Consider the following 15672-nt stretch of genomic DNA (forward strand, 5'->3'; position numbering starts at 1 on the left):
AAGTATGGATAATTCCTTAATGTCATCAAAACTTGAGTAGTTGTACACATATCATTATGCATACCCAGTGCTTGGATCTCTGTCCAGATAGAGGGAATAAGGAAAGTTCAACAGTTCTAGCAAATGGAATCTTATACTGAGTTCTTAGAACTAAGTTCTAGTTCTAACCAAGCATGCAAATTGCTTGATGATCTGGGCTGATTTGTTTAATCTTTCTGACACATTGTTGGCTAAGTGTCCTTGTTGGCCTGATATTTATCACATCTTCTTGTCCTGAAAATGTAAGTTTACTTAGTTTATTTGGATACCATCTATTAATAACCATAGGCTATAGTAGTAATAATATAAGCAAAAATGAGATAATGACTTTAACATTTAAAAAATTGCTCAGTTGGCCTATAGAATTAATTAGTACTAAGAAAATGTATTTTTCAGGTGTCTTCAGTTTTCATGAGGTAAAGAAAATTTGAGAACTCAAGACAGAGATAATGGAAAATCTCTCTTTTTTTCTTAATGAAAAAATAGCAGTTTTTCCATTGTTTAATGGAAAATAACATTTGGCTTTTGTATGGAGGGATAATTAAAAGTAAAGGACTGGGATCAATCTCCCTGCATTGATCTGAAGATTCAGTATAATCCTTATAAAAATTCCAGCTGCCTTTTTTGGAGAAATTGACCAGCTGATCCTAAAATTCATATGAAAATGCAAGGGACCCAGAATCATCAAAAGAATCTTGAAAAAGAAAAACAAAGTTGGAGGACTCACATTTCCCAATTTTGAGACTTAACTATGAAGTTACAGTAATCAACTGTGTAGTATTGACCTGCCATAGACATGTAGATCAATATATACTGATCATATAGATCATCTTTATTGGCATGGAATAGAATTGAGAGTCCAGAAGTAAACCTATATATTGATAGTCAGCTGATTTTTGACAAGGGTATGAAGATAATTCAGTGGAGGAAAGAATAACCTTTTCAACAAGCAGTGCTGGGACAACTGGATATCCACATGTGAAAGAATGAATTTGAACTCCTGTCTCATACCATGTACAAAAACTAACTCAAAATGGATTAAAGACCTAAATGTAAGAGTTAAAGCTGTAAAAGTCTTAGGAGAAAACATAGGCATAAATCTTTTTAACTTTCTGTTGGGCAGTGACTTCTTAGGTATGAGACCAAAAGCACAAGCAATAAAAAAAAAAAGATAATTGGACTTCATCAAAAGTAAAAACTTCAAGAAAGCAACAAGACAATCCACAGAATGGGAGAAAATATGTACCAGTTATATATATGATAAGGGACTAGTGTCTAGAATATGTAAAGAACTCTTATAATTCAGCAATAAAAAGACAAATAACCCAACTTAAACATGGGCAAAGGATTTGAGTAAACATTTCTCTAAGGAAGATATACAGATAAGTAATAAGCACCTTAAAAGATGCTCAACATCTTTTCATGAGGGAAATGAAAATCCAAACCACAATGAGATACCCCTTCCTACCAATTAGGATGGCTATAATAAAAAGAATGAACAATAATGAGTGTTGGTGAGGATGTGGAGAAATTGGAACCCTTCATACGATGCTGATGGAAATGTAAAGTGGTGCAGCTGCTTTGGAAAGACTATTTGGCAGTTCTTCAGAAAGTTAAACATAGAGTTATCATAGACCTAGCAATTTCACTCCTAGGTTGGTATGAGAAATGAAAACATATCCACACAAAACTTGTGCACAAATGTTCACTCATAATAGTCCAGAAGTGGGAACAACTCACAGTTGAATGAATAAACAAAATGTGTGTATCCATACAGTGGAATATTATTCAGATTTTCTTCGATTAAAAGGAATGAGATACTAAAAGATGTGCCAACGTGGATGAACCTTGAAGACATGCTAATTGAAAGAAGCCAGATACAAAAAGCCACATATTGTATCATTGCATTTTTATAAAATGTTCACAACAGACAAATCCATGGAGACAAAGTAGGTTAGAGGTTTGTCAGGAGATAAGGAAAGGGAGAACTGGGAAGTGACTGCTTAATAGTTACAGGATTCTTTCTGAGGTGATGAAGAGAAAACATTCTGGAATTGGTGGTGATAGTTGCACAACTTTGTGAATATACTACAACCACTGAATTGTATACTTCAAAAGGGTAAATTGTACGGTATATGAATTACGTTCCAATTTGTTTTTAAATGTAGTGGAGCTGGAACATATATTTTCCCCTGGGATTCATTGTTGGTGCCAGTTTCTCCTGATTGTAAAAAAGGAGGAAGGGGTGGAGGAATAATATTACCTTGGCCATCAAGTCTTTGTAAATGTATTATTATAAAAGTTGCTAGATGTTCTAAGATTTACATTTTTCTGTTTCTTGAATATAGTGTGTTCTGGTAATCAACCGTTGGTGTATTGAGCATAGTTTCTTTTATGGGGAATGGGGTGTAGGGCCTGGTTGTGATCTCCTTTCTTTTTCTAGGCACCTTTTCCTTATTAAGAGCACGGGCTTAATGGTCAAAATATGTGGGTTTGAATCTTTTCCCCACCACTAATTCGCTGTGCGACCTTGGGTGTATTCCTTAACTTGTTGGTAACTCAGTTTCTTCATCTGCGAAATGAAAAAAGTATTAATTCCTTTTGAGGGAGTTGTTAGGATTAAGGAGATAATGTCTGAAGTACTTAAGTAAGAGCTCAGTTGTCAATTTCTCATGATACCTCAGGCTTTTAGAAGGAAGTAAAAATTAAGCCAACCCCATGTTCATGGTGATTTGTGCATTGAGGTTATTCCTGAGGTATTATTTTGAGGGGTGATTTGTAAGTATTGAACGTGTAGGTCTTTAATATTTTAATTTTATTTTAATCTTATTTTATTGTGTAATAAACAACTTATACTAAAAGTTTTTATTCTTTACTACTCAATTCTTTAGGGCAAAAAAATCGTGCCTTTTAAAAATAAAATACTGACAATTCGTCAAGCAAATAAAGCATTTTGTTTGTAGGAAAAAAATTTGGATGACAAAGCATATCGTAACATCCAGGAACTGGAAAATTATGCTGAAAACACACAGAGCTCTCTTCTTTATCTAACACTAGAAATATTGGGTAAGTTTTTCTTTTTATACTTCTCTTTTTTAAAGAAAACACCTTTTTTTTTTTAAATTGAAGTGTAGTTGGTTTACAATATTGTGTTAATTTCAGGTGTACAGGAAAGTGATTCAGTTATACATATATATATGTATTTCAGATTCTTTTCCATTATAGTTATTAGAATTGTGTTAATTTCAGGTGTACAAGAAAGTGTTAATTTGTGTTAATTTCAGGTGTACGGGAAAGTGATTCAGTTATACCTATATATATATATATATGTATTTCAGATTCTTTTCCATTATAGTTATTAGAAGATAATACGGTTCCCTGTGCTACACAGTAAATCCTTGTTGTTTATCTATTTTATGTGTAGTGGTGTGTTATCTGTTAATCCCGTACTCCTAATTTATCCCCCTCCCCTTCTTTCCTCTTTGGTAACCATAAGTTTGTTTTCTAAGTCTGTGAGTATGTTTCTGTTCTGTAAATAAGTTCATTTGTATTATTTTTTAGATTCTACATATAAGTGATATTATATAATATTTGTCTTTATCTGATTTACTTCACTCAGTATGATAATCTCTAGGTCCATCTGTGTTGCTGCAGATGGTAATATTTCATTCTTTTTTATGGCTGAGTCACATTCCATTGTGTGTGTGTGTGTGTGTTACACACACACACACATGCACGCCCCACATCTTCTTTATTGACTCTTCTGTTGATGGACACTTAGGTTGCTTCCATGTCTTGGCTATTGTAAATAGCACTACTATGAACATTGGAGTGCATGTATCTTTTCGAATTAGTTTTCATCTTTTCCAGATATATATGCCCAGGAGTGGGATTGCTGGATCATGTGGTAACTCTATTTTTGGTTTTTTAAGGAACCTGCATACTGTTAAGAAAACACCTTTTAGACTTCACTCTTTTATAATTTGACAATCTAACCAGTTTAACACTGAAGTTTTTCTTTGCACCAACTAGAAAGGAATAGCTTTTTTTTTTTTTTTGAGTTAGAAGGGGAAAATAATATATACCTTTCTTTGGAATGGAATGTAGACTAATTACAATACCCCGGCTCTCATAAAAGGACTTTAGCTACCTCATGAGAATGCTGTAATTAATAATCTGGTAATTGCAGATGATTCTATTTTTTTATGCATCTCCTACAATTTGGAAGGCCTGTGGCCTGACTCCTTCCTTCTCTGTCAATAATACTTCCCCATGTTTAAAAACAAAAGGTAGAAGAAATAAAACTGTATATCTAAAAGTTTTATGAGATTTGTCTTAAAAAAAAACAACTATGCCACTTAGATGGTATTTTTCCTACTTTGATTTTGTTCTAAGTTGGTGAGGTCTTATTGTAATGAGGAAATTATTTGGGACAAGGACAATATCATCCATTTGAAGAAGGTAATATGTCTTTATGTCACCCTAAAAGAATAACCCAAGTCCCTACCAAATTTCCCGGGCCTGTTCTGCCTGCACATTCAGTGACATGTTTGCCAACACAATGAAAGGAGGGAGCAAAGAGCAGAATGTTTGTTAAGCATATACTTAAAATGAGGTCATATGGAAATTGCACTGAGGAGAAGAAATGCAAGACTTGCAGTGTTTTTCCACGATAGCTAATTAAAATTCCAAATGTGCTCTTGGTGTGCTGTACTCTGAGGAAAACGCTTTTATTTAAAAGTTGAAGTTCAGAAACCTGTTTATGGTAAATGGTCAGCTTGTCTTTGTGCCCAGTTTTGCTCTCATACATCCTGTTTTTCAGATATAAAACATGGGAGAAACACCTTTTACATGTTTAGGTCATTTCTCTGTGCTGCTTCTGTTGACTTGTTATGCATTTAAAGAGAAAAGAGCAGCCCAGTTGATTTCTAAAATCACAGGTATAAAGGATCTTCATGCAGATCATGCCGCAAGTCACATTGGAAAAGCACAAGGCATTGTAACTTGCTTGAGAGCAACGCCGTATCATGGTAGTAGAAGAAGAGTATTCCTTCCCATGGATATTTGTATGCTGGTAAGGCCGTTGTTTGTACCCTTTAATTATTTACCTCAAGAATATGGGGAGGGACTTCCTGTCTTGGTTCTCTGCTTAGTCTATTCAAGTGACCGTTTTGAAACACATGCTTATTGCTTTTTTGCTCCAGAGTTACCAAGTCAGAATTTTATCAGTCAGGCATTTTAGGTCTGTGGTGGAGCTATGAGTAAGAAGGTTCAGAGAACCTCACTTGGTGTACTTACATGTTGATGCCTTACTCCCTTTCAAGCAATTACAGTAATTATTCCTAGTGGTCACCTTAGCCTGTTCTTTATTTTATTTTAAAGGAGGAAATAATCCATTAAAAAAGAATACTGTTTATGAGAACTTTTGTTTTCTGGAGGAGGTTCATTATTGTCTGTTCTATTAAACTTCTTATCTGTCTGTTTCTTGCTTTATTTTGTTTCACCTACAACTGTCATTAGTTAGCATCTTGTTGCATATTCTTCCAGGAGAGAGAGAGCGTCTGTGTGTGTGTCTATATATGCACTCACATACGTATAGATATATTTTAAAAAACAAAATAGGGGACTTCCCTCGTGGTCCAGTGGTTAAGAATCCGCCTTCTAATGCAGGGGACGTGGGTTCGATCCCTCATTGGAGAACTAAGATCCCACATGCCACGGGGTAACTAAGCCTGCATGCTCTAGAGCCCGAGCGCTGTGCCTACTGAGCCTGTGCGCTCTGGAGCCCCTGCGCCGCAACTAGAAAGCTCTCGCGCTGCAGCTGCTGAGCCTGCGCACCACAACTAGAGAGAAGCCCGCACACCGCAATGAAAGAGCCTGCCTGCCACGTGTGCCACAACTAAGACCCGGTGCAGCCAAACAAAGAAACAAATAAATAAATAAATATTAAAAAAAAAAAAGAAAACTGACATCATGCAAGCTGCACGGCGTGGCCAAAAAAACCAAAAACCAAGGAAACAAAATAGGCATTATACTGTATATACTGTTCTATCACCAGTTTTCTTGAGCTAGTTTTAATTGTGCTTTTTGAATCCTGATGTAATGTACATTTTCCCACACAGCATGGTGTTTCACAAGAGGATTTTCTACGGAAGAGCCAAGATAAAAATGTAAGAGATGTGGTATATGACATGGCCAGCCAGGCACACTTGCACCTAAAGCATGTAAGTAGCCTCTTTTTGCCAAATCATTTAGGAAACTATCATTTCTAGCTGTGGCTACTCCTAGAGCATGGTTGTAGTGTTCTCTCTTTGGCAGTCCATATCCATCGCTCACTGAAATCCCAATAGATTTATCTCAGGGATTTTTATAAACTTTTTCTACTTTTAAAAAATCTCCTTCTCCCTCTCAGCTTCCTCAGTTAGGCTCCTCTCTGATCCATCCGATCACTATTTCTCTCTCAGGGGACAGTGTGTCTTTCTGCCTTGTTAAGGCTGATGCCTCTTCTACTCTTCCAGGACCTTGCATCGTCAGCAGTTCCCAGCTGGTATTTTCAGTTGGCCTTTCTGATAACTTGCCCCTTTTATCTTCTGGTTTGTTGCTACTGCCTTCTGAAGTTACAGGCAGCCCATTGGACCCTTATTTTCCCTTCCCAATTAACCTTTTTTGCATAAGTGTTCTACATTCATTTTACCTCAAGGCCCTCACCACCATGGTGTACCATTCACCATACTATAATTTGGCTTTCATCCTGCTTACTCAAATAATAATCTCTAGTATATAATCTCCTTACTGCCACATTTAAAGAAGTGTCTGATTTGTTGCATTCTTAAACCTTCTTGGTAGCTTTACTCTAAATGCTTCCAAGATATGAGCGAATGTAACTTATCTAGGTTGCTCAGTCAAAATAGTTTCTGAAACTAAAATTTACATGTAAGTTATTAGAGCCCAGAAAGTACAAACAAGTGATTGCCATATTTAATATAACTTAAATATATTAAAGCTATAATATTAAAACTTACCAACTAATTAAGCTATAATAAGTCATTAAAAAATAAAGAGTGATTTAGAGAGGGTAGATGTTTTATACGTATATGTATGTATGTGAATGTGTGTGTGTGTGTGTGTATATATATATATATATATATATATATATACACACACACACACATACATACATACACACATATAACAGAGGAAGAATCAGCTAGACTTGATAACTGATGGGATTGTAGCAGAATCAGGAAGGAGGAAAGTTGAAGGCTGCATGGAGTTCAAATATAGATGGTGATGATGCCAGTCAGAGACTACAATAAAAAAGCAGTGGTGTGCTGGGTGCTGATCAGTAGCTGCTGGACATCACTGAATGTAAGGGGATTAGAGGGCATTTAGGGAGGTGGGCTAAAATGCAGATTGTAGGATTGTGACTTTAAGAGGAGGTCAGAACTGGAGGTACAGACTGGGGAGTCATCCAGGCGGAAGGCTTATGTTTAAAGCTCTAAGTGTGGCTATGCTGTTGTCCAAGGAGAATATACATTTAAACCGAAAGACCAAAGGCAGAACCTTGAGCCCACCTCCATTTCTCAGGTAGGAGGAGGAAGGGCTATTTAATAGGAATAAGCAGAAGGAAAGAATGATCAAAAGAAGTGGGAGAACTCAGAGTCAGTGTCTTGGAAACCTAGGGAGGAGCAAGTTCCAAGAATGGAGAATACTGAAATTTTGCATTTCTTGGAGAGATTGAGAGAAAAGATAGGTATGATGATTAGTAAATTGTGGATGGTCTTGCAGAGAGCAATTGTAGTAGGTGGGGTAAGTGAGTCAGGAATAAGAAGCAGTATCTGACAGTATAAGCAAAGACCTTTAGACAGAAGTGGGCTTGGTGAGGGCTGGATGACGGGCATCGGCCTGAGTGGATCAGGGCACTATAGTCCAGAGTAGTAGGGTGTTAGGGTGGATAGATGGGGTTAGATTCAAGATGTGTAGGCCTTTGAATTCCAAGATGAATATTTGGGACATGATCTATCAGGGAGTTAAGTTAAAGAAAGAAAAAGTAAAACAGTGACTTCAGGACATGAATTTGGCTGGCTCTGGCTCTGGGGCATGAATTAAAGGTTGGGGAACACAGAGGCAGGAAGATCAGCTAGAAGGATCTTATATTCATCTAGACAGGAGGGAGTGACATCCTAGCTGGGAAGGTGCTGGGACTTGTATGTAAGTACAGTTGACCCTTGAACAATCATGGGGGTTAAGGGCTCCAACCTTCCACGCAGTTGGAAATCCACGTATAATTTATAGGTGGTCTTCTGTATCCAAGGTGGATTCAACCAACCAAGGATCATGTAGTGCTGTAGTATTTACTGTTGAAAAAAATCTGCATGTAAGTGAACCCATGTTATTCTAGGGTCACCTGTATGTCTTCATTTACCCCTTACCACAGAGCTGGGGGGGTCAAAGTTATAAGGCAGTTGGAAATGTCAAAACTAAATGTAAGAAAGAAGAGAATTCTTAATATAATACCTTTTCCTGATTCCTTTAGGTTTGGCAAATTAATCTCAACCGGCAGGAGATGAGAACTATTTTCTTGCTTTCGAGAGCGTCCCTAGCAGTGCTGATTTAAACTGCTGGTGTTGCTTTGTGTTCACTTTCAGAGGGAGAGTGTTTATTTCCAGAAATATTTGTATTTCAAACCAGTTTCCTTTTGTCTTCCTTTTTTAGGCTAGGTCCTTCCACAAAAGTGTTCCTGTGAAAGCATTTCCTGCTTTCCTTCAGACGGTAAGTAGATTAACAGAGAAGGTTGTTTAATTAATGAAGCAGATGTGTGTAATTTTTTTTTTTCTATTTTATAAGGTTCCCAGTGCAGTTCTTTAGTTTGGCGTCTTTGTTTTGTTTTCCTCCCTGTGGTATGTTTTGTTAGTTACATTCTGCTTTTGGTGAAGGTCATGCCTGTGTTCCCCAGAGGCAGGTGAGTGGAATTGTCATTAGCACTGGCTGCAGCCATACTGCATCGTTTTGAATCTGTTTTGCCACTTACTAGCTGTGGAACAAGTTCCTTAATCACTATGTACCTCAGTTTATTCATAGGTAAGATGGGAATCATAGGAGAAACCACCTCATAGGAGTGTTAGGCTACTTATAGCCATATAAGTATGACCTAATAGTCTATTATATTTTTTCTCCTTAGTGACCATATTGTAGCACTGGTTCCCGAAAGTGGTTCACAGACCAGTGCTGAGCTGGCTGCATCAGAATAATCTGGAAGGCTTCTTCAAAAATACAGATTCCTGGGGTCTTCTTACTAAATAAGACTCTTGAGGTTGGGGAGGGGAGCATTTCTAAGAGGATCTGTGATTTTTAAAAATTCCCCAGGTGATTCTGATGTGTAGCCTGGTTCAGGAACCATTGTGGTAAAATACATAAAGAAATGAGAATAGCTTCCGGTTAGTAGCACCTACTGTGGGACAGGTTCTGAGCTAGGTCATTGCATACGTTATTCCTAGGTGTGGTTTACTTCATTTTATAGATAGAAACCAAGGTTCAAAGATCTGTGATGTTTGAAAATGGAAAATTCATGCATTTTCTACAGTACCAAACATACCTTCTACATTTTTCCCTAAAATATATTTAAAGATTCATTTCTATCCTTTCACATCTTCTATCCTGGGTCTCAGATCTGAGTGTTTGAAATCATTTTCTTTCTTTTCTGGGTTCACTTATTATAAAAGTAATATGTTAATGTTTTAGATGTTCACATAAGAGGAGGCGAAAGAAATTAGAATGCTCTCACAATTCTATCCTTTCCAGAGATAATGTCTGTTCATCTTTCTGGACTTCTTATGTTCATGTAATTATATATGTATTTTTTGTATAAATGAGGTGTCGAGCATCTCTTTCTGTGTCAACACATTGTTCTACATCACCATTTTTAATTGTTATTTATTTGGTTATTTGGTGATGTACTATCATCTCTTTTGTCTTTTTTTTTTTTTTTTTTCTATTTTTTTCTTTTCTTTTTTTTTGGCTGCACCACACAGCATGCAGGATCCTAGTTCCCCAACCAGGGATCAAATCCACACCCCATGCAGTGGAAGTGTGGAGTCCCAACCACTGGACCTCTGGGGAAGTACCCCATCACCTGTCTTGACTTACAAGCTCTAAGAAAGTTCAAGACTTTGTCTGTTTTGTTCACTTTTGTGAAATAGGTTGTTCTCAGCTCTGCTTGTCCATTAGAATCACTTGGGGAACTTTTAAAGCAAAACAAAGCAATATTGGGCCTGTCCCCAAACCAGTTAAATCATATCAAAGAGGTTGGATCTAGGCACTGATACTTCTTAAAAGTTCCCCCAGTAATAATGAAGTGCAGCTAGGCCTAAGAACCAGTATCTTAGGCTAGTGGTGTGGTCCCCGGGCCAGCAATATATGCCTCGGATACTGTTAGAAATGTAGATCTTGGGATCCACCACAGACCTAATGGATCAGAAACTCTAGGGGCTGGAGCCTAGCTCTGTTTCCATCCTGTGCCAGGAGAAAGTGGAGGGACTACATGGTAATTTCCGAGGATCTGCTTCTATCCTACACCCTCATTCCAGCTGGGGCACATCTCTTCTCATTTGTTTTATATATGGAGCATCTGTTAATTACTTTGTTCAAAGAAAAGGTTTTGCTGTTTAAAAATGGTGTGAAAATGACTAGTCTAGGGTAGAGTATGTTGTGCTCTATAGATGAGGTTTTAAGAAGCTATATTCAGAAATTGTAACATCTTTTTTTTTTTAAATGTCGGTTCATTGGTTTATTTATTTATTTTTGGCTGTGTTGGGTCTTAGTTTCTGTGCAAGGGCTTTCTCCAGTTGCGGCAAGCGGGGGCCACTCTTCATCGCGGTGCGCGGGCCTCTCACTATCGTGGCCTCTCTTGTTGCAGAGCACAGGCTCCAGACACACAGGCTCAGTAGTTGTGGCTCACGGGCCCAGTCGCCCCGTGGCATGTGGGATCCTCCCAGACCAGGGCTCGAACCCGTGTTCCCTGCATCGGCAGGCAGATTCTCAACCACTGCGCCAGGGAAGCCCAGAAATTGTAACGTCTTTGAGAATTTCGCAATGAATTTGTTACTTTGAACAATTTATTTACCATTAACCATGAACCAAATCCTAATTTGTGAATGCCCAGTTGGGCTCTAATTTTGAGGTCATGTTTCATCTGTATTTTAATGGAATTTTCTCCTAATTATAAAAGCATTACATTCTCATAATAGAGATTTGGAAAATATAAAAAGAATATTAGAAGAAAATAACAATCACCTACAATTCCCAGACCCAGAGGTAAATGCTATTTACACTGTTCTTTCTTTTAAATGAATTTCTGTGTATATTTAAAGTCACACTTTATATGGCAGTGTCTTATTTATCAAACATTTAACCACATCATTAGAAATATTAATACCATATTTGATGGCTGTATAATACTCTCTCGTGTGCTTGTATATTAATTTCATTAACTATGATTTATAATTGGATATTATAAACTATTAAAATGAACATAATAAAGTTCTTAGAGATGGAAAGTTAATAACAGTATCTGAATTAAATTTTTTAAAAAGTAGGTTACAGAACATTATGAATAACATGAGCTCTCTTTTCCAAAAATAACAGAGAACATGTGAAAGTACACTAAAATATCTTCAAAGTTTTTTCTCTTAACGTGTTTTTATTTGATATCTACAAATGAATATATATGTACGCATGTATTATAAAGGATAACATAATGAACACCCATGAACTCACCACTTAATCCAGGAACTAGAATGTCACCATTAAATTGCACTCACGTGTTTTCCCAATTTCATCCCCTTGACTCTGCCTTCCTCCTCCAAGTAGCTATCCTGAATTTTGTATTTATTATTATCTTGCTTTTATTCTAGAAAAGCTTTTCCCTATTTTATGTATTCCTAACCAAAATGTTGCTTTTTTTTTGGCTGCATTGGGTCTTCATTGCTGCGCGTGGGCTTTCCCTAGTTGCATAGAGCGGGGGCTACTCTGTTGTGGTGCGCAGCCTTCTCATTGCGGTGGCTTCTCTTGTTGTGGAGCACGGGCTCTAGGCATGCGAGCTTCAGTAGGTGTGGCATGTGGGCTCAGTAGTTGTGGCTTGTGGGCTCTAGAGCCCAGGCTTAGTAATGGCACGTGGGCTTAGTTGCCCTGCGGCGTGTGGGATCTTCCTGGAACAGGGATCGAACCCATGTCCCCTGCATTGGCAGGCGGATTCTTAACCACTGCACCACAAGGGAAGTCCCTTAGGTTTTTTGGGGTTTTTTTGAGCTGTATAAAAATGGATTATTTTCTGTTTATGTCTTCTGGGTTACACACACACACACACAGAGTGTTTCTAAGATCTGTCCATATTATTGCATCTAGCTACATTTATTTCATGGCAGCTTAATATTTCATTGTGTGAACATTTATTTTTTTGTCAAAGAACTTCTGGATTGTTTCCAGGTTTTTTGCATTTGTGCACATTAATGCACGTTTCTTGCCATACATATATATAAGTGCAGGGTTTCAAAAGTAGAGAGTGAATTTGTTTGTATGTACACTCATCCGTTTATAGTGTATGCAAGTCTGGGAGAACACACAGTCCTTTGGACAAGCATATGCTCTCTGTGGGTCACACAGGTTGAGCTGCAGAACTCTAAGGGGAGCTGTACACGTGGGCTGAGAAGGTGGTGGGGCCGCTTCACATCGTGCAGTGCAAAAGTAGGTGGCTTCTCTGTTTAATAAAAATTTACAAATTAATAAGATTGAAAAGCATAAAGAGCACTGCCCATCGTCAGTGTTTTCCATCCTGGCCCCCGGTCCCAGAGAAAGGCTTGTCAAGTTTTGTCCTGGCCCCCGGTCCCAGAGAAAGGTTTGTCAAGTTTTGTGTGATGCGGGGAGCATGGTGTGACGTTTATAGGGACCTGTGATTGTTCTCCCTGGCTGCAAATTGTTTTCCAGCAAGAACATGGACACCCTTTAAACTTTTTCACAAAATAATTTTTTAAAGAAACAACTTGAGCTCCCCCTCATGGCACTGTGTGTTTCTGTGTGTGGGGGGGAAGTGTTCATTTTCCTCAAATGAAACACCCCTTTTGTATTCTACAGAATCTAGTAATAAGACCTGGCAAATAATTTCTCTGTCACATTTTGACCAGAACACTAAATTATGATCAGAATTGGCTTGATGTTTCTAGTACTAGATCTGTGACATAGTTTTACTGGCTTCATAGAAAACTTAGAAGATGTCTTTATTCTCTCTCTCTTTTAAAATTTTCATTTACATTCTTAGTATATAGAAGGCCATCTCAGGAAAACTAAAATAGCCTTAATACCTGCTGGGTTTGTTTTTGTTTCTTTTAAAGACTTAATCATTTTTTTTTTTTCATTCTTTAATCTAGTGACCATTATTCTCTTTTTTCAGGTTGCTCTGGAGGACTATTTAAAGAAAATTCAACAAGTGGATTTTGATATATTCCACCCATCTTTACAGCAGAAGAATACTTTACTTCCATTATCTTTGTATATTCAGTCATGGAGAAAAAGATATTAAAATAATTTCGTGGCACTGATATTTACTTTTATTAGTTTTACAAAAGTGTACTAGTTTAGGGTTCTTGTTTACAAACAACAGGAACTTTACATAAGGAGAAAATTCACTTATTGGATGAGTGTGTAGGTCACAGAATTAATGAGACGTTGCTGTGGGGCCGTGATGCCCAGATTCTGCTGCAGGCACCGCCCTTGTCACCAGCAGCCCAGACAGTGTCTGCTGTGCCATCCCTGCAGAGTCCGAGCCCCAGGAGGGAGTATTGTTCTAGCTGTGTTTAGGCTGCAGGCCATGCTTCAGCCACCAGAGGGCAGGGGGAAGCACGTCTCCTCCCGTCCTCACCCTTAGAGAAGAATGGGGAAGGGGCTCAAGAAGTACTAGGTTTGCATGCTGAGCAGCCAAAACCCAGGCGTCCAGGACAGCTGGGAAATGCATTTATTTAGGGATCATGAAGAGTGAAGTTAATATTTGAGGAGTGTCAGTCGCTGTGTTGAGGGCCTTGTATCTCTAACATTTAATCTTTACCACCCTGTGAAAATTTGTCCATGATGATAAAATAACTTATTTCAAGAGCTCCAACCCTAATTTGACTTTAGCTCTGGCCGATTTGAAGGCTTTTACTTTTTTGTTTACCCTTTTGCTTCACTCTCTATTACTGAGCATTATCATCATGAACAAAACTGTATTAACAAAATGTGTATTAATGGAGGGCTTCCCTGGTGGCGCAGTGGTTGGGAGTCCGCCTGCCGATGCAGGGGACGCGGGTTCGTGCCCCGGTCTGGGAAGATCCCACGTGCCGCGGAGCGTCTGGGTCCGTGAGCCATGGCCGCTGAGCCTGCGCGTCCGGAGCCTGTGCTCCGCAACGGGAGAGACCACAACAGTGAGAGGCCCGCGTACCACAAAAAAGAAAAAAAAATGTGTATTAATGTAAATTAAATTAACAAAATTGTATTGAACATTCATTAAGGGGATACTACATTTTTTAAAACTACTATACTAGTTGAGCTTCCCACTAAAAAGCTCTGTGCTGTATACTTTACAGTGTTCTCATCTGATCTTCAAAACTGTGAAACAAGGAACATTTTTGGTAATTAAAAATTTTTAATTATAACATACGTACTAATTGCAAAAACCAAAATTGTTTACATTGCTGGTAGTTGGCAGATCTGGACTCTGAATGAGTCTCTGACTCCTAAAACCAGAATTATGCCCTAGTTTCCTTTTCCTTTCTTTTTAGTGGTCATGTTTTCTGCCCACTCCCACCTCTGTTGTACCATTTCTCTATGCCATCTCAAGCCTTTGATTTCAGCTATGAATTAGTGCCTACTTCAATTGTGAATTAATGATGGCTTAAAGTATTACAACTTTGCAAATAAAATTCAAATGGAGAGCTGCTTGAGGGCAAGAATACATAGTTTTATTCATCTTGGGATTCCCCCAGCACCTCGTATGGCTTCTGATTTAGAGCAGGTGGAGATTAATAAATGTGTAAATGAATGAACGTACAGTACTGTTGTTTATGTTAGTGTACTTTTGGTTTATACTGATGCTGAAAGAATATCCTCTTATTTAATCCTGTGGCTTTAGAGAGCTTAAAGCTTATCTAAAAGAGGAAAATCCAGGGAAGTGGGACACATTTCCTCTTGGGATTCTGAATGGTCCAGAGTTGAAAATTCATTAGAGATAGTCTTTATTAGTAAGAATTGTCTGTGGCTCTTACCAGGTTAAATCTGGCAGCAATCAATCGCTAAGCATCTTAGTTCCTATCTAAGAAGGGTTAAAAAGAGGGGTTTAAACACTCAGCTGGATTACTGGATTTTTTACTGGCTCAGAAGCCAACTTACTTTAAATAATTTCAAAATACTTCTCTAAGCCATTTGAAATTTGATGCTTAGAGAGTTGGATGAACTGACGTTTCCAGTCTCCTAGAGATTAAGATAGGGTCTTATTCGGTGACATTTACTGTACTATTAATTTCCTGGCATAAAAGATACTCCCGTAGATGGTGCCAACATTGTTCTTCAGTTTTCAGATCTCTTTTTTAGAGCATTTAAAGGAGTCAG

At 38.0% G+C, this 15672-nt stretch overlaps 1 protein-coding gene and 1 non-coding gene across 3 annotated transcripts in view; both read left to right on the plus strand.

Moving 5' to 3' along the window:
* The window catches only part of NDUFAF6 (NADH:ubiquinone oxidoreductase complex assembly factor 6), a 37103-nt gene extending 23491 nt beyond the window's left edge, over positions 1-13612 (plus strand). The window contains exons 5-9 of one of the 2 annotated variants that reach the window (XM_065895454.1): positions 3003-3105; positions 4980-5113; positions 6162-6263; positions 8755-8811; positions 13484-13612. In XM_065895454.1, the coding sequence (XP_065751526.1) occupies positions 3003-3105; positions 4980-5113; positions 6162-6263; positions 8755-8811; positions 13484-13612 (525 nt within the window). The remainder of the gene's footprint in view (positions 1-3002; positions 3106-4979; positions 5114-6161; positions 6264-8754; positions 8812-13483) is intronic. The other variant, XM_065895455.1, reaches the window with a different exon arrangement.
* LOC136137401 (small nucleolar RNA SNORA14) lies at positions 6861-6983 on the plus strand. The gene has a single exon (XR_010656735.1). It is a non-coding gene; the product is annotated as a small nucleolar RNA SNORA14 (small nucleolar RNA).
* Positions 13613-15672: the final 2060 nt, after the last annotated feature.

This window comes from Phocoena phocoena, chromosome 17, assembly GCF_963924675.1.
Source record: "Phocoena phocoena chromosome 17, mPhoPho1.1, whole genome shotgun sequence".
NCBI classification, from domain to species: Eukaryota; Metazoa; Chordata; class Mammalia; order Artiodactyla; family Phocoenidae; genus Phocoena; species Phocoena phocoena.